We start from the raw sequence: 18,476 nt of genomic DNA, 5'->3' as shown, positions 1-18,476 counted from the left end.
ACCTTATCAACTTTACATGGCTGACATGTTAGCAAACAGTTGCCTCTTTATACATCCAGTAAATGGAGCGACAATATAATTCATTTGTGCTTATGTTTCTGGCCACCTGATGAATGAAAGTCCGATATTAGCTCTCCTTTTAGCAAGATTCAGTGGTTTTAGTGTTTAACATGTGGAACAAAACAAATACTCACTGTCATGTCTAATTCATCATCACTGTCATATGCACAGCAGCATGTGTGAAATTATGATCTACTGGGGAAAAAACCTGAGCTAATTAGCAGCAGCTATTAGCCAGCTGTGAAAATGGTTTGCTGAGGCAAATGAGGGAAAAGCAGGAGTCACAGAGTAAAGGGTGTACTAAAAATTATGAATAAAGTGTTGGAATACATGACATTTTATTTATATTTTTGTTGTTGTTTATATCTACATTTGTTAGTTTGCCTACAGATTTTTAATTTTTTGCTAAATTTTCACATTTGAGACCTAGAGTATCACTTTCATTAAATGTTGTAGTGCTGTGTTTTGCATAATTAGCTGAAAGGGCAACCCCCAAACTTTGGGTTTAAGCATAGTTTTAATAACACTGAACCTTCCCACTAAAGCGGTCAGAAGCAATGTTTATAACATATAGTGTTTACATTTAATCTGTGAATAAAAGTCTCTCTGCTGCCTCATGTCGTCATCATTGGGGTGGTAACAGTTGGCACAGTGGGTGCATAGCGATCCATCACACTGTTGATCCAGTTATTGTACGTGCACAGCTTGCTGTAGACGCTGGGATCAGCTGGGTTTCTGCAGCCATGTGCAAACCACAGCACTCCCTGCAGCTGGCCATTGCACACCAGCACACTGCCACCAGCATTCTACAGTGGGAGGAAGGTTGAGGGAAGAGAGATAAATGGCAGGTCAGATTAAGTGGCATAGCCAGTGTAGAGGCAAGAAATACACTTATACTGATGTCTTTGGGTTGTGCTCACCATGCAGTTATCTGTGTTTGCTTGACCAGCGCAGACCATGTGAGGGCTCCAGAACAAAAACTCAGGGAACGTGTTCATGCAAGTCTGGTCATCCACAACAGGCACAGTTATACACTTTAGTGGTGGGGAAGGCTCATCTGTATTCGAAGAGTGAAGAGGTGGGTTGTTACTCTGATTCATTTAAATGTAGTACTTCAAATTATCTCATCTGAATCAGTAACATAAGTACAATTTAGACGTTGTATTCTGTACCATCATTCATCAATCTGCCACTCATTCTTTGACAAAAGCTTCCTTCCTTCCACTCAGCAGGTCTGTGGATTACGTCCCATTTCTATGCATTACCATTTCTTGCACTGGAGCATAAAGTCTAAACCTTGAGTAAGTACTATTTTCAAGGTCTACCTCTTTTAATTAGTGTTGATCACTGACTGGGCATTTTGACAGCCAATTAGAAACTCCTCTGATTAAAGAAAGCCATTTTTAGCCGTTATTAAAACAGAACGTTCATGCCTTGTTAGAGCTGCAATGACAAGAATATTGATGAGCTCTTTTTAACAAGTACATACCCACCTGCTGATCAGAATCATCCTGAGTCTTGAGGAAAGAAAAAGTGTACATTTTGTATTTCTCTCCTTATTAAGCTTTAAAACAGAAAAATACTCTCACTCCAGCTGGTAGCTGGAAGGTGGCAACCCTGCACTGTATGAGCACAGTGGTGATGGCATGATACACATTTACGCAATTAAACATGTTTATCAGATATATATGGGAAAACTGGAGTAAAAATCTTGTAGGACAGTGAATACTTATGGACTGGATTAGGGGACACTGGCTTTGCTGCAATTATACTAAATTCAGATGAGGTGATAAGTTAATAAAGCGTAACAGCCACAGTCCCACCTTTAAATCCACTTACATTGATTTGGGATGGTGGATCCCCAGCCGCTGACATGGCAGGTCTCTCCAGGCTGTGGGCAGCGACTGGGCAGAGGGACAGGCTGGACGTACTGGTTGAAGTGAGCAGGTTCGGCCAGACGGACCATCGTGAGGCTGTGGAGAGGTGAGCGGTAGGGGCTATGACGGATTACTTCAGCAACATAAATGTGCTGCTCTGTTCCCTCCTCTACAGTAATGTCATGTTCCCCAAGAGATGCAATGGTTCTGTAGGATCTGAAAGGACAGAGAAAGAGAGACTTTAATTTATTAAGCCCAGGCAGACTTTTCAGGCCTCAGGCAGAAACAGGCCAATGACCGAGGAACAATAAGCCTTAATCAGATATGAACAGCAGGTTAATGAATGTGGTTTAATTAAGGAGGAACATTACTGTGTTTCTGCAAACAGTATCAACACGCTCTAACACCATGAACAACATTATTACAAAGCTAAATTCTAAGACACATCTCTGCATGCCTACTTGATTGACTCGTCAGATTATAATGATATATTATGCTGATTTAAGATGTATAAGCACAGCATGGTTGCTGCTATAAAATGACTGGGCGGATCTAGAGAAATATTCATAGTGTGGCTAGGGAGGCTTTAAGGGATGGCAGAAATATATTCTGATTTAATAAACGCTTTTATCAATATTTGCTTGGAAAAGCCCCCAAATGAAGATATTTTAACTCAAAAACAGAAAATTGTTGACCATTACATTAATGAATTTTTTTTCATGTATCATGTATCATGTTTCGTGAGGGAAGCAAAAATAAAAATAAAAATTTCTGCCTTTTAATTTCTTCAGGAAAAATGTGCGAGACACTGGAGGAGCTGAAGACTGAAGGTCATTCTGAAAAAGCTTCAGCAACTGAATTAAAGGTAAAACAAATGCCACTTAAAAGTAAGTGGTTTAATCCTAGCAAAGCACCTCAGCCATGTTTTCCCAAGGCTAAAGATGATTTTACTGATATTTATGGGAAATCGTTTGTACATTAAATTTTAGTGCTAGTGAAAATATTGCTTAACCAAAAGCCATTTTCATCAAATGTTTTGAATGACTTTTACGAGAATTACATTAATATTGGAAGACACCAAGAAAGACGCCTTTAATGTAACATCAAAATGTAACAGCAGCAGTTTTCATTTGGCACTAACAGTCACTAGTACCTACGTGGGTGTACAGTCAAAGGAAGTTACTATCCACCATTCGTTAATGAGAGCTCCACTGCAGGACATTCCTCCACCATGCAGATAGACCTGCCAGGGCCTGGAGTGAGGCTGGCACACCCTGTAGTCCTCCAGGGGAGACGCTCCTGTAATGCACCAACAAGACCAAAGAGAAACTGAATGTCTAATCTAATATTAATTTATTTTATTTTGAACGCAACACAGTGAATCTCTACCTGCGAGCCCCAAAGCAACCAGCAGAAGGAGAAGATCCATGCTGTATCTCTGTAGTTGTTGTTGTTGTGTTCTTCTGTAGCTCTGATTGTGTGTGATGGCTGATTTGATTAGTCTGGCTTCTTTATACCTGCCAGATTTTTAGCGGACCGTGGGTGGAACAGACTGTTTTATTACTATCTAGCATCATTCCAGTTCAGTAACCTTTGTAATAACCTTATCAGAGAAATTTTCAACATCTCCGCTCCACAGTACAATCAGTTAGAGTGACACACCTTGTTTACAGTAACCTTTTGTTCCTTTACTGGGAACAAGGAAGACCCTCATTTACAGTACGATGAATGATGTTGTTCAGACATTAATAGATTCCGCTTACAGTTTTTTGGTGAAGTTTATTTCTTTTTCATAGATGGAAGATCAGCAAAAATCTACTGTGCACAGATTCTCAGTGAGCTATATTAAAACCATTTTTTATGGTTAGTCTGTGCTAAGTGCCCTCTAAAATGAACAATGGTGCCATAGATAAATGAATAAAGCTTTTGTAGCACAGCAAGAAGTAATAATAAAAGAGATAAAAGTGGAGATATTATGCCCAATGCTGTTTATAAAGTTAATATTTTACCATGATGCCATTTTTGCAGGTTTGTCTTAAAATACTCCAGCTGCCCTTTTGGGAAACCAGAATATTTGCTAATAATATTAATTGAAAATATTTTTTGTCTGTTGATAAATAATAACTTTTTAATTTTTTTTGTGCCAAGGTTCACTGATTGAAGTACAAATTGTGTTACTCGGGCTAAGGAACAACTTGGTAACTAATTAAATTCTCACATAATTGTATACTTTGTGAACACTTCTGACTAAAAGACTAAAGACTAAAAAATTTATCTGACCCCAAACAACTCCAGAACATCAGGAATGATTCATATTTTGCATATTATTTCCTTCCTCGGTTCTCGGTTTTTTATATGGTTTGTTTATTTTGTTGGATCCTCTTTTGCTTCTGCCATATCTGTTACTAAACTTCCTATGTACACACATTAAAGACATCCAAATAAAAAGAAAAAATATATATAAAACAAAGCCCTTAATACAAAACAAAGCTGATGATTGCAAAATTACAGCTACATTTAAGCACAACAATCGTACTATCCATGAAAATTAAGATTACAAGAGATAGAAAAACATGATTCAGTCATAGTCTGCTTTAGGCACGTGTCTTTTTTCCTTAAAATACTTCATCTAATTCTGTTGGTAACTTGTTCCTTTCTACAGCCCTAAATGTTTTAAATTGGATGACTAGTTGTCATTTATCCATGTACTGAGTGGGATACGTGTGTGTTTAACCACCAGACAACTCAAATAGAGCTGAAAAACATTCAGGTATACCTAAAAAATATTCCCTTCATCATCAAAACAAGCAGACTGCTAATTGAAGTTTATTGAGATCCTTTTTATTGGCAGCGGATGATATAACTGAATAGTATTCAGGAGTTAACTAATTATACTTGATTAGAGGAGAACATTTGCTTCTGCTATCAATTCCCTTTAGCATTTTCTTAACAATATTGTCAATATGCAGTTACCCGGACAGATATTGCTCAAGTGTAACACCTAATAATTTAATCTGATTAATTTGATCCATCCTGAAGCCTTGTATAGAAATGCAGAACTGGGGACCTTTACATCATCTCTAGTTTCCAATAATCATTCATTTAAATTTAGATTTGTTTAAAATCGTATTGTTTTTATTGATCCAGTCATACACAGCTATTGATTCAGTTCCTAATATATTGGTTAAAGCTGTATTAGGTAACTTTTATAGAAATAATGTTTTGTCGTATTTGCTGTACTATATCCCAACAGTAGTAAATGAGACAGATAATCTGTTCCTGGTTCCTCTGGCTCCTCCTAGTGCTCCTAGTGGCATTTGCAAGAATCCACTGTGTCCTCAAATGCCGTATTGTAGCAAATTTGAGTTAATATAGTTTGTATATTATCTCTTCTATAAGATGAAAAAAACAGGTCATCATAAGTCAAGCTTCTTTCTGATAACTGGACAGCTCTAGATAGAGATGTAAATGCACCCAAATCAAAGATTGGAATCCACTTGACAAAAGAAAAAAACAAAGTCAGGGACACAATAGGTTTTCATTACCAGAGTAGTCCTCCTCTATTGCTGTGTGATGAAAATAATTTGCAGCAGTTGCAGATGCCCACAGATTAAATCGCATTAGTGTGAAAGCCAAACCTAATCACAGCACAGTCAGTTGAGAGAAAACATCTGAGACAAATTCTGATACCAAATACAACAGTTCTTTCTCATACTGATCCAATCTGGACAGACAACAGGGCTACAAACAGATTCTACATGTTGCACTGGTATCTAAATTATTTGTCTGTATAACTTTAGTAGTTGCATAGTAAAAGTAGTGGCAGTAGACGTGTTTTTTCTCAGAAGTACTGGAATACCATAGTCCCACGAATGAATAGTTTGTCCTGTGTCTGTCTGGTTTAGTTTACATCTTTTGTAACGACTAAACAAGATGATACTTGAAAGCAAATTTATCTCTTTTGTTTGTGTTGATTATTTGCTCGAGAAGAGGCCACATGTTGTAGATTTATGCATTAATTAAAAATCACAACATTCTTGCATCACTGGATGTCAGAAAATATGTAAAACAAACTTCACAGTCTTTGTTGTTATTCATCTGCGTCGTTCTCTCTGCACTCACATTTTGCATGTTTCTTTTCATCCATTATTAATTGCAACAGAAGCCTCTGTTCTGGTACTGCCTCAGCTGATAAAAGTCTGGTGCCTCATCACAGATTCATGCAGACACAAACACGTGATCCTTCAATGAGATCAAAAGAAACACAGGTCTTACACAAACAGGAGAAATATGCACGATTTACTAAATCAAACAGTAAACTAAACTCTCATTTATCAACCACAGACATGTTTTTTTGTATAAATATTTTATTTCAAGATATGACACACATAGTTAAATTTATTCAGTGATGACCATTTTAGTCAACTGTGAGAAAACAAAAAACACCAGTAGGTGGCGTTAGATCATTAATATTTGCATTATTTTCATGGCTTTTCTGATTCTGAGACCCATGGAGAAAAATGTTGGTACACGATAAGGTGCTGTGTGCTCTTTTGCTTGCGCTTGCCAAGTTGTTCTGTCCAGTTCCTCTGTGTAAGCTTTTTTTCAAAGGATAACAGTCCCCTTTGGGTGGTTATCATCATTTACCACCAGTGTGGTGGTCCAAGAAAGCGCAGCAAAGAGCTCTGGGTCCAGTATTTTTGAGGATGCTGTTTGAGGCTTTGAGGCTTGGGTGCGGTGAGATACGACTGAGTTCACAGTGTCAAATGACGTTTGGGCCTTTCGTGTGGAGCTTGAAAGTTCTTACTCTGTCAGAAAAGGTAGCTGAGGTAATTGGAAATCAGTTTTTGTTTACTACTGGGAGTAAAAGATGTGATAAATCTGGTCGTTCACAATTCCAGCGTAGGTGCTCACAACTGTGGTAGTATCAGTGTAAAGATTCCTGTGGACAACACACAGAAAGAGTTTAAATATAAATCCACACTATTTTTTTCTTTTTTACTGGATTAATGAATCTGCATTTAAAAAATCTCTTACTTTACTTTCTCCTCCAGCTTCAGGCCCTTAATGCTTTCCAGGTATCCACTGGCACTGTTGACAGCACCGTCATAGTAGGACCTGAAGGTACCTGTGATCTTGGCCAGGGTCCCCTCTTCCTCTTCAGTCTGCCTTGGCACACGGAAGCTTTCAGCGCCTTCACAGAACAGGTCAGAGGGGTCAAAGGGGTATTTCATCAAGAAAACAATGTATATTTCCATCAATGATTTATCCTATTATAGTAATAATTCAATGTAATGGTCATGAGAACTTACTGAGAGCGAGGAATGCAACTAGCACAGTAATGACCAGCAGCTTATTCATTGTGTTACTCCTGTCTGTGAGGAGAGAGAATTAAGAGACAATTAAAACTTACCTAACTTTATCCACTAGGGTGAGACATTGTCATACCTTTCTTACTTGCCATTCTGTTGAACATATCTCAGAATAATAATTTTCTTTCATAGTAATAGTCTCATATCTAACACAACATTCATGCACTTCTAAGACTGTTCTGACTGTATCCCATTCAACAATTGAAGTAAAAGTGTCAGTACTCACTGTATTCCTCTCCAGGAATGACTGTGATGAAAAAAACAGAGTAAGAGGCATCGCTGGCACAACCTGTTTATATAGGAGCGATGTGTTGACTTGTCGCTCCCAGAGCCAAAGTGCACTCTGTGGTAGATAAACCTGTGCTGTTGTCCGGTGTGTGTTTGTGGGAGTTTGTGTGACATTCTGTCTTGATAAAACAGACTTCACGGCTATCTGTGTCAACAAGAGGTTGTGAATAAATCATCAAAGGAGCCTTTAAACGTAATCAAAAGCCACTTTGGAATTTAGTCTGGTTTGATTTTATAAACACGGGGACTCAAGGATGCCTCATGTTGATGGATTTCCCAATAACTGTGATAGAAATGCATCAACATGTGTGTTGTGTGACCCTGTGTGTGTGTATGTGTGTGTGACCCTAACTCTACTAAATACACCATAATCAATTATTTGATTTGATTAGGTTAGTAGTTCATTATTGCAGCACAGTCTTACACCTTGCCCTGTTCACAACCTCTACAAGGAGGCACTTGTTACTTGCATAATGCATTCATGTCACATCACAATAGTCCAAATTGTGAACAAAGTCCTATTAAGATGGTCATAAGTCTAGAGTGTGTTGAACACGTCATCCAGCTGATTCAGGTTATGAAATATTTTGGCCAGCTAAGATTAGATTTATTGGGCCGCAGTTAACCTTCCCGCACTTTCTTATGAAAGTTCATTTGGGGTTATTTTTTTATGTTTTGGGGGGAGAAATAGAACCTCTTTTACTTATGTCTGTGTGTAAAACAACTTCTGTTAATCAGTTGGTTATTTATCAGAAATGGAGAAACAATTATTTTAGCACCGGATTTTCTGGCAGGAGAAATATAAAATGTTTTTTTCTCCTTCATGTCATTTGATTTGAAATGAGGTACAAAGTGCAGACCGTTTGATTTAGTTTATTTTCAGTTTTTCTTGTGGTGTTCTCATTTGTGTTGTATCAGGATAACACTAACCCTTTGATATCCTATCCAAAATAATACATTTTAACTTTTAATTCTTTTGGGTTTTTATTTTTATTAATTTGTTTAATCTTAATTGTTTTGTCATTTTAGCTTCTTTTTACCTTTTGGCTTTACCGGTAATCTGATGGTTAATATTGTGGCTCTTGTTAATGAGTGCAAATGCTTGTTTTCTTGCCTTGGCAAATCATATGTACACAATCTGTTTTGAGAAAAAAATAACGTTCATAATATAACTGTATCTATTAATAATCAAACTTCAGTGGAATAAGTTTATTCACTTTAAAGTTACCTGAGTGTTGTGTATAACTACGAAGAGGAGGATATTAAAGTCTCTGTTTTGTTCTCATGTGTTTTAGAATCAATTTTCTCCGTAATGGCTACATGTTGATCAAGTCCTAAGTAAATATCACAGCCAATCACGTGATCCAGCCTCACATGTCATGTTGCCTGTGACCCGAGAGCTCAGGTCAGTTTCCTGTCCTCAGTGTCCTTAGTTTGAGGACAGCAGTAGGATTCAAACTTTTTTTGCAGTTTGCAGTTTTGATTGAAATCCAGCTTATTTGGTACTTAAAAGACTAGTTCCTGCTACAGACGACATTAAGCTGCATAATGGCGCTGGCCGTGCTTACAGAAACAATGATGAGATGTTTATCAGTGGTTTTCTCTGTTTTTTTCTGTGTCTTGACCACTGTAATTACACAACAGGGGTATTTGTATATGTAATAAAAATGCTTGGAAATGAGCCACAAATGAAGAATTAGCACCTCCTGCTGCTCTGGCACAACATGCCATCATTCAAAGTTACCTTAGGCTTAGCCAACTGGAAATATGTTAACACTAAATAAAGGAAATACTTCAGTAAGTTCTAATTCTTTGAGATCAGTGTAACAACACTGATAAATTGGCTTCAACACCTTCATTTCAAGGGATGATCCGTGTGGTTTTGAGCTTTGATCAGTGAGACACATTAATAATTTCAGAATATAAAGGTTGCTGGTATAATCTTTCATCATTCTGGGAACAAAGTTTGATTTATTGGGCCCAACATGAGCCTGAGACCCAAGAGCTTTGTTCAAAGTAAAGATGACAAAATATATTTGTTAAAAATATGAGAACAATTAATGTCTTGTGTCTGTGTTTACCAGTGTAAAGCATTTCAGTTACAGTTCAATTTTATCAAAGTAGCAGCTGATAAAACCAAACAATTCCATAATGTTTAATTGGATTGGAACATTGGATGATGTTCTTGTATTTTAATTGTATTTATTTATTTACTTAGCTTAATTAAAACTAGAACCATATAACACAGTGATTAGTGGAGTCTGGAACTTTCGTTCTGCTCATAAATGAATATGATAGGATAACTTATGCCAGAAAATTAAGCTTTATTATATTAACTGTGGAAGCTCATGTTCAATCTGTTAATGAAGAAGCACATCTCATAGTAGTTTCCAGTTCATTTTAATGAACACACTCACACATATACATACACAATCACACTTTGGTTAGTGTACCAAACACAAAATACTGTACATGCACAATTTGCATAGTTGATGTTGACATGTTTGCCTTGCTTTTAACTCTGCACGATTTGGCAAGGATGTTGATTTGAAAAGAGGCAAAGGATTGTATTTGCATTGTGCATTGCTCTTCTCAGCCTAAATTGGTGTAGTTTCTATGAGCTATCATCTATTACAGGCTGTTGACAGGTGTTTTGTTTCAGTTGGTCTCAGCGGGCATGAATTTGTCCAGGTACACCTTGATGTTGTCAATGGCGTCGCTCAGGTAATCGCCAACTTGGGGGCGGAGGTAGTGTCCGTACAGACCCAGCACTGTTGTGCGGGCCTTGTCCACCAGGGGAGCTGCCTCCTGACCCAGGCCACTGCACAAATCAGGGGAGACAGATTATTTAATAGCCATACATACTACATAACCATGGTAAAAATATCACCTAATTTTGTTTTTCTGTGCACATTATATCTTCAGTGGAAATTGTAAGATATAGATATACATTGGTAGTATTTCACAGCAAATTTGTAGTTGAAGTGGACACATTTCTAACATTAGCCAGTGAAACAATACAGGGTCTTCACTCACGTGGCAACCTTGACGATGGCCTGGAACTCAGGCTTGGTTTGCAGGTCCTCGATGTAGTCTTTGGCAGCCTGACCGCGCTCGCTGTCACCAACCCTCTCCACCAAAGGAGCGGCAGCGGCCTGCAGCTTGCCATAAGCATTCAGCAGCCTCTTGTAGAACACGGTTTTCATTTGATCATACTTTTCAACAAGATCCTGAGGTGGATCAGGAATTTCACACAGGCTCACAGAGACTGGAATGAAATCAGAAAGGTAGGATTGTAATGTTTGAATGAGAATAAGTCAAAATGATCATCAGGAGATGTAAATATGAAAGAACTGTGAGAATTATCAAAGCAATTGTATATGGGTTTGTGTGTGAGTGGGCCTTTAAGGGCCAAAATAAAGCTGCTTTGCATATCTTGGTTTCTCACTCATAGTACAGTACTTGTGTCCAAAATCATATTTCTGCCACCGCAGCCCACTGTTATTTCAAAATCAGTCTTTATCTTTCATGTTAACCACAGATAAAGCAGTGTAAAAGCCAGCCATGCAACCATGTCCATAAAATTATTGCCACACATGTAAGTGCAATAAAAACATTATTTTATAATCTCTACAAAATGGAATGCAGATAGTCTGAAAAGTGAATAACATTTGCAATGAAAGTTATTTGTTACAGATGGCTCTCTGTCACATAGTAGTTCAGCTTTAGTTGAAAATCAAATCGGTGCACTGCAGTTGTTCAAATTGCACTGGTGTATTGCCTTACCCTGCAGAGCGAGGATCAGTGCCAGGACGTATTTTGCATTCATGTCTGAAACAAAAGAAAAAAAAAAAAAATCTTAAAATTGAACTCTCTGTTGGTGAACCAATATTTCTTTCCATATCTGACATTTTAACATTAGCAGATGATGAATAAGTTTATAAAACTGCAGACGTTTAATGCAAAACTAAATTACCTCAAAGTTTTATAAAAAAGATCTATTCAGAAGTAGCTTCAGAAGAGAAGCTGTTGCATGAAGACGAGCGATTACCTGCTGTTGAGTTGGATGTACAGATCCAAGAAGTGACAGTCTTCTCTGGAGGCGAGTTGTCTGTAACTCGGAGCTCACATCTGGCCTGGATGATATAGGGGGGGACTGCAAACAAACGTCATCTGATGAGCATACACACACCTACACACTTACACACACACAGAACACACACACGTGCATGAACGTGCACACTCACACACACATGTTCACCTAAACAAAGTCCAGTGTACATGATATTCACTTTAAATACTGTATGTTGAAATGTGAGTGGTTATGCAATGTTCCTCAGATGTAAATTTATCTTTAGTCATATGGCGATGCACTTGGAGCCCTCCTGATACTGCATAAGTGGTGTCATAGCGCATGTATTGTGTGTCATTATTGTCACGTCCTGTATGGCAAACAAAGCTTTTAAAGCAGTTTAAAGTGTGTTGTTACCTGCTGCAATAAAAGATACTGTTAAGTAGATTAACTCCTACTAACCAGCATTTATTTGACAGCCATTGTGAATCACTTTATAATGTCTGCTCATATGAAATAGTCAAAAGGTCACTCAACCAGGACCTGTCTAGACACACTGTGCTGACCAAGAGCAATGGATGCTGGGATTTCTGCCTTCACCTTTCACCCTGATACCCTGAGACAGTGTGATAAATGATCATTTTTAAAATGTTGGTCACTAAAAATAGCAAGATTTATTTTTTCAATAGCAGAACTGAATATAACTCATTAAATGTATTTACAGGGAAATATCATCTGTGGCAAAAGTGCATTTTTATACTAAGAAACTGCACATTACACTTGTACATTTTGTAAATAAATCATATTATGTATTTAATGTTTGCAAATGTACCTTCTGGTCACATTATTTAATTCATTGCAGCTTCTTATCATCTTTACCTTTGCCGTTTTGCAGGACAAGCAGGGGTCATACAGAAACCTCTACTATAAAAAGGAAACCAGATGTTTTTAAGTGAATGTGGGGTTTTCTTATAAATTAATAAATTAGTTACATTCTTTCTGTATTTCACATAATCAGCAAGTCCCATGAAACCATTAAACATGATCAGTTCAACCATGAGTGGTAAGAATCGTAGACATGTCATGTGGTAAGAATATTAATTTATTGTCAGCTTTTCTTCAGTTTTGAGGGGGTTAATCAGTTGGACTATTTGCCTTCAATGGCATGTAAGTCTGGATCTTCTCCCACACAGAGCTTTTGACACCAGAGGCCCATGGTTGGATGTGGTCTTCGTAATAAGCACCAAGAAAGCCCAGAGCTGCACCCCCATAATCCTGGACTTTAGCTTTGGCTTCCCTATGACGTGCAAAAGTACACAAATGAGTACCAAGGTAGCTCTAAAAAGCACACACAATCACTCAATGTGTACCAAATTTTTGGTAACAATTCTGATAACTGGCAGTCATTCGCAGAAAAGTGCCACTTGCTTGCACTTGCAATAATTATCTGCAAGTGGATGATGAGTGCTTGTGGATATACCTTGCTTTCTCCGTCAGCCTCTGCAGTATTCCTGGAGCGTCAGGTTGTTCTGGGGCCTGTGTCTGGGCCAAAAGTGGGCCACATGCTGCAGAGGAGGATGTTTGTCATTTCACTCAAGTTCAAAAATAAAGACAATGACAATGACAATGTAGTCTGTTTAAAGGCATACCTTGCATTAGTAGGATAAGACAGAAAACAAGCTCCTTCATATGCATCTGCCACAACGAGAGGAGAAGTAGGAGGAGAGGAGAGAAACAGAACCATCAGAAGTTTATTTGTCATAATATTATTTTTATAATGTAGAAATTGTCTGCCATCGTAATCCATTTGCAGTTCACATTAGACGCCACAACTACAACCTACCGTATTCTCAGCACATTATGTTACAGAATATTGTTTTCTTTCAACTCTGTCCCTTTTCAGCAATAAAATCATCATAACAAAATCACAGATTTCAAAAGAACATTTGACCACAGGTTCATTAACATCACAACACACATATTCAAATGGTATTTTACCTTTTCCTCCAGCACTGGTCAACAGAAGTTGAATGAAACAAGTGTTATCGAGCCATTTTATTTGTATTAGGTGACCTCAACAGCGTGTACATTGGTCTAGATCGGATGATCATTCATCGTGTTGTTTTTGTCGCTTTATTGAGGAAAATGTGAGAGAGCGAGAAAAAAACAGGTGATTGATTAACATTTTGCTGACAAACACAAAGTATGGGTCTACTTTCTAGAGTCTTTTGACATTTTCACAAATAAGAAAAATACACACATGCACACGGAAAATGTACAAACAAATCAAGTAACAAGCATTTAGAAAGATTAGGTTTAGTTTTTCTTTAATTAAATTTGAAAGAAAGAAATTAAAGGCAAAAATTCTCCTAATATGAAATGTGATCTTCATTTGAGTCACATGAGAGTTGGTGACGGTTTTATCTATCACAGATAGTAATGTGATTTGTTTTTCTTTTCCCTGTTAATTGTCAGCTGGATTACATTGTTAGTGTTTGTATACACAAGACACATTGCTTTTTCGATCTTCGGATACTGAACTCTTGATATCTTTTCAAGATCAACATTAGCTGAGTTCAGTAACTGTCCGAGCGCCCTTTCGATCAGATATCTCGACCCATTTGGCGAGGCTGATATGTATACAGGTTAGTCAAAGTCTCTGTTCTTGCAGGAGAGATATGGGTTTTAGTGAAGACCGGAGGCGGGTGAAAGATAGATAAACATTTTCAGCCAAGCAAAGCATTTCTGTGGGCAGAGTCCACCACAAAATCTATTTAATCTTGTCAGTACACATTCTCAACAATTCAACACATGTTGAAATTAGAGTTCATAACTATGTTGCACTTACAAACCTGATCTCACAGCTGTCTAAACAGATGGGATCAAGATTTGTCCTTGTTTTTAAATTGTGTGTTGGGTTTTAAACATCTGTACTGTGTTAAAGATGTGTGTCACACTGTGTGTGTGTGTGTGTTAAATCCAAGTATGTAGGTATAACATTTTGATTTGAAAACAAGAGTGTTAAAGGTTCAGATGTAGTGAATACAGTATGTTTACATATACTGTATAGTGTATAAATCTTGAAAATGATAGTGCCCCATTATTTCAGAGCTTTGTGATGGCTTTTAGGCAGGAGTGGTTGCAGACAAGAATAATTTAACATCATTCATTTTAGGATTAAGTTTGCTTTTTAGTTACATCACAAAAGTAGATATTCCTCAAAATCCCACAGTTGAAGCACAAACATTTCTTAACATGTACAATGTATTCTAGGGAAAAGTTGAAAAGGATGTGTTCAGTGACTGATGAAGAAGTAGCAGTTTACTTGACATCTTAAACTAATCAAAGTGAAAGTGATTAGTTTAAGAATTGCAATCTGTGACCTCTTTGCACCAGCTGCTGACCTCTGTCACCCTGTTCTCTTCACAGGAACTGATCTCAATGAACCGGGACAACTGGTGGATTATTAACCCAGCATAAACAGTGACTTTAGCCCAGGAGTTGTGAAATGCCAGAAAATCAGTCATGTTGGCACTTGCCCTTTGGTACGAGCTATTAACACAAATAAACTACCATCGACCAGATACTGCTGGCTATTCTTTGATATCAGCTTTAGTGCCCACTCATATCAAACTGACCCTAGCATAAATTAATATTTTGATCAAAGTATCAATTCAATCACATTGTGATCAGTTGGTCACTGATTGTTCAATGAACTGATAGAGGCAAACTTGTGTTTTCACATTCAGGGATTCATGGTATTTTTTTATTGAAATGTCTGCTCTCTTTCGAGAAGTACTGTTCTTAAAAAAGAAGAAAAAAACCTCATTAACATGGGACTTCATTATACATGTAATGATTAGGTTTTTAGTGCCATGAAACACAGAGGTATCTGGGTTTAATGTAACTATACATATTTAGACATATTTAAATGAAGTTCAAGTCTGGAATTTGGGTTTATGTCTGAATTGAGCCAAGTCTATTAATCTTTTAATTGTCCACCTCCAACCGTTTTCATATTGACCTTAGATTCAATTTTTACACAATTTAATAATTGTTTAAGCTAATTATTTGTTTGAGAAAAAAAACTGTACAACTCTTTTAAATCTTATTGGAATTCTTTATTTTTTAACTTGGCTTGCAGTATTTTCTTTTTTTGTTATTTCTGGTTTTTAATATATTTATTTTGGCTGTTATGCCCCAGAATTTGGTATTTAAATTCCTTGTTTGTGAAAACTTAAATAAAGCAATTAACCTCGTTCTGATTCTGACTGCTTGTTATGTATCTTGTAAATATGATTACATATGTGAATATGTACTATTTCAAGACAATGTGTATTTAATGCAAAGCAAAAAACATGAATGAATCTGTCATAGGGCTGAGTTCATCTCACTTTCCTTTGTCTCATGAATTATATATATATATACTTTATAACTAAACTGAGAAAAAAAACAACCTTCAATTGTTTTGTTTTTTCACTTATTATAAATTTTAACATGATTTTAGAACTCAGTAATAGATTTAAAAACAGGAAGGAAGGAAGTAAATTGCAGTGATTTATGTAATATATAGAGTCCATACTGTCATAGACCAGAACTGTTCATTTATTGATATCAAACAAACTCCCCCACTTTCACTTCAGTACACTAAGATGTTATTTTCTTTACATTGAGAAATACTGATGGTAACACAGGATTTATATAAAAAACATTTTTTTATTTTATGATGTCTTTAATGCACAATTTACACTCAAATTACATTAAAAACATCAGTCAGCAGAGCAACGTGTCATGTGACAAATCAGCGTCCCAACAGGAGAGAGTGAAGAGGTCAGAGGTCAGAGGTGGGGGTCGGAGGGCAGGTTGGAGGCTGGAGACAGAGACCTGTCTACTTAACTTCTCTACTGGACCGCCTCCGCGAACTTGGTCTTTATCTTCTCAAACTGGTCGTTGAACCAGGTCCTGTGGAAGAGCACAAAACTGCGTTACACACATCCAAAGCGTGCACGTGAACATCTGAGCGTGTGCTTTATTATGTGAAGTGTGCGCGCGCCTACCTTGAGTTGACTGCAAACTCGCTCTCTCGAATCTGATCGATGGTAGTCTTGGCCTTCTCAGCCAGGTTTTTGCCCATCTCAGTCATCTGGTTGCCAAACTCAGCGAAACTCCGCTCGACAGTGTCCTCCTGAGCCTCTGCAGGTGAGAGATGGACAGAGGAAAGTTACACAACATGTGAGGGAGAAACGCAGCGGGGACGTTTCTGAGCGCGTCGTTAATACACCTGACTTACCTGTGTATGCCACAAGAGCCAGCAGCAACACGGCAACGGCGAGGTACAGTCTCATCTTGGCTGCGAGTCTCTGCAGAGGAAGGACAGGTCGCTGTTTATTCACGTTACATGGCATTAAAAAGGAGAGAGCAATAGCCTACATGTTGTTGTTTTTTTCTCTTTAAGAATAGCGCCCCCGTCCGTCAGCACCACAGCGACTGGACAGCTCCATTTACGGCCAGTGCGCTCCTGACAATCTAATTACTAACTGCTGATCATTTCCAGCTGTCTTTGTGCTTGAATTTCAAACACGCAGATGTCAGTATTAAGACATAAATCACCTCAGCTTAAAGCAAAACTTTTGGATAAATCCAGAACTTTAGGATAATTTGATGCTCTTTCTTTGTAATTAAGATTCAGCGCCAGCTTCCCATTGTTAAGAAAGTAACAAAGACTTTTTTTTTGTTCTAGGAGTGATGCAAATGAAATTTAAAACATACCTGCTTTCAGTCTGAGAGGAGAAAAAAAATCGAGTGTGTTAGAGCGCTGATGTGTGTTCCTCTTTATAAGCCTGCTCGGGTCCAGGAGGGTGACGCAAAACGGAAGACTTAAGTCAACATGTACACGTGGTGACCTTGCGGTGTCACTGCCCCCTTTATTGACCAGCACCGATGTGATTGCATAAAAAGATATTGATACTGATTGTGAGCCCCTCTCCCCTAAAGAAATAAGTCACGTATCTAATTGCATTATTTTGTGAGAATGGGTGATAATGCAGCAGGCTGATAAGATGAATCTAAAGGAAAAAAAGTCATCATCCACCACTGTGCACAGTATCTGATTATCATTCACATGTTCACAAGAGGATGTGAATAAAGAGGAGCAGATGGCTCATATTAATATCAGTTATTGGACAGGACACAGCCTGGAGAAGATGTTAGGGTTCCACTTTTTAAAAGATTTAGAGTTTACTCCTCAGCAACAATGGTGTTGACAGATAAGGTGAGATGTGATAGCAAAAGACTTGAGAAATTTGGAAGCTCCTTTGGACCTGATGTGTTGGCCAAGCATGTTTAGATTCTGTGGGGTCAGACAGCCTTACATCTATTGGTAATATATTTATTGGTTTATTGGTAATAATATCAAGTAATTGGACTGCTACAGGAATAAATTCAAGTAGTAAATTTGTTAGCATGATGCACATTCTTCATATCCTGTAGATTCTCCATAAAATTACATTTGTTTTTTCCGCTTCCATGTCCTTATTTGTTATGTTTTGATGCTGATATTTTACATATTTTGCAGTGTTGCAAAAAATATTCAGATCCTTTACTTACATTAAAGTATCCACACTATAAAAGCACTCCAATGCAAATAAATGTCCTGCATTCAAAATTTGAAGCAAAAGTGAAAGTAGTCATTATGCAAAATGGCCGGTGTCAGTGTTATTATCGATATATACCAATCAGCCAACACACTAGGACCACTGACTGGTGAAATGAATAACACTGATTATCTGGTTATCACGGCACCTGTCA

The 18,476-nt window shown here is 37.6% G+C and overlaps 5 protein-coding genes across 5 annotated transcripts; all 5 read right to left on the bottom strand.

Moving 5' to 3' along the window:
* Positions 1 to 445: 445 nt before the first annotated feature.
* Positions 446 to 3,403, bottom strand: LOC118336249 (trypsinogen-like protein 3). Its single transcript, XM_035672853.1, has 5 exons — positions 3,327 to 3,403; positions 3,095 to 3,236; positions 1,900 to 2,153; positions 981 to 1,117; positions 446 to 866 (listed from the first exon to the last, which is right to left on the bottom strand). The coding sequence occupies exons 1-5, from the start codon at positions 3,364 to 3,366 to the stop codon at positions 675 to 677; spliced, it is 765 nt and encodes a 254-aa protein (XP_035528746.1). The 5' UTR covers positions 3,367 to 3,403; the 3' UTR covers positions 446 to 674.
* Positions 3,404 to 6,294: 2,891 nt separating this feature from the next.
* apoc2 (apolipoprotein C-II) lies at positions 6,295 to 7,611 on the bottom strand. Its single transcript, XM_035672854.1, has 4 exons — positions 7,536 to 7,611; positions 7,250 to 7,312; positions 6,975 to 7,131; positions 6,295 to 6,879 (listed from the first exon to the last, which is right to left on the bottom strand). The coding sequence occupies exons 2-4, from the start codon at positions 7,296 to 7,298 to the stop codon at positions 6,792 to 6,794; spliced, it is 294 nt and encodes a 97-aa protein (XP_035528747.1). The 5' UTR covers positions 7,299 to 7,312; positions 7,536 to 7,611; the 3' UTR covers positions 6,295 to 6,791.
* Positions 7,612 to 9,980: 2,369 nt separating this feature from the next.
* On the bottom strand, positions 9,981 to 11,747 carry apoa2 (apolipoprotein A-II). Its single transcript, XM_035672767.1, has 4 exons — positions 11,649 to 11,747; positions 11,384 to 11,428; positions 10,634 to 10,865; positions 9,981 to 10,418 (listed from the first exon to the last, which is right to left on the bottom strand). Exons 2-4 carry the CDS (start codon positions 11,424 to 11,426, stop codon positions 10,256 to 10,258), a joined length of 438 nt encoding a protein of 145 aa, XP_035528660.1. The 5' UTR covers positions 11,427 to 11,428; positions 11,649 to 11,747; the 3' UTR covers positions 9,981 to 10,255.
* Positions 11,748 to 12,655: 908 nt separating this feature from the next.
* On the bottom strand, positions 12,656 to 13,351 carry apoc4 (apolipoprotein C-IV). The gene is made up of 3 exons (XM_035673023.1): positions 13,319 to 13,351; positions 13,150 to 13,234; positions 12,656 to 12,966 (listed from the first exon to the last, which is right to left on the bottom strand). The coding sequence occupies exons 1-3, from the start codon at positions 13,323 to 13,325 to the stop codon at positions 12,804 to 12,806; spliced, it is 255 nt and encodes an 84-aa protein (XP_035528916.1). The 5' UTR covers positions 13,326 to 13,351; the 3' UTR covers positions 12,656 to 12,803.
* Positions 13,352 to 16,253: 2,902 nt separating this feature from the next.
* Positions 16,254 to 17,556, bottom strand: apoc1 (apolipoprotein C-I). The gene is made up of 4 exons (XM_035672416.1): positions 17,439 to 17,556; positions 16,960 to 17,029; positions 16,727 to 16,862; positions 16,254 to 16,631 (listed from the first exon to the last, which is right to left on the bottom strand). Exons 2-4 carry the CDS (start codon positions 17,012 to 17,014, stop codon positions 16,571 to 16,573), a joined length of 252 nt encoding a protein of 83 aa, XP_035528309.1. The 5' UTR covers positions 17,015 to 17,029; positions 17,439 to 17,556; the 3' UTR covers positions 16,254 to 16,570.
* Positions 17,557 to 18,476: the final 920 nt, after the last annotated feature.

Source organism: Morone saxatilis, unplaced genomic scaffold, assembly GCF_004916995.1.
Source record: "Morone saxatilis isolate NCDOM2014 unplaced genomic scaffold, NCSU_SB_2.0 Contig24, whole genome shotgun sequence".
Classification (NCBI taxonomy): domain Eukaryota; kingdom Metazoa; phylum Chordata; class Actinopteri; family Moronidae; genus Morone; species Morone saxatilis.
The sequence above is the reverse complement of the archived record's forward strand: the minus strand, read 5'-3'. Positions and strand labels throughout refer to the sequence as shown.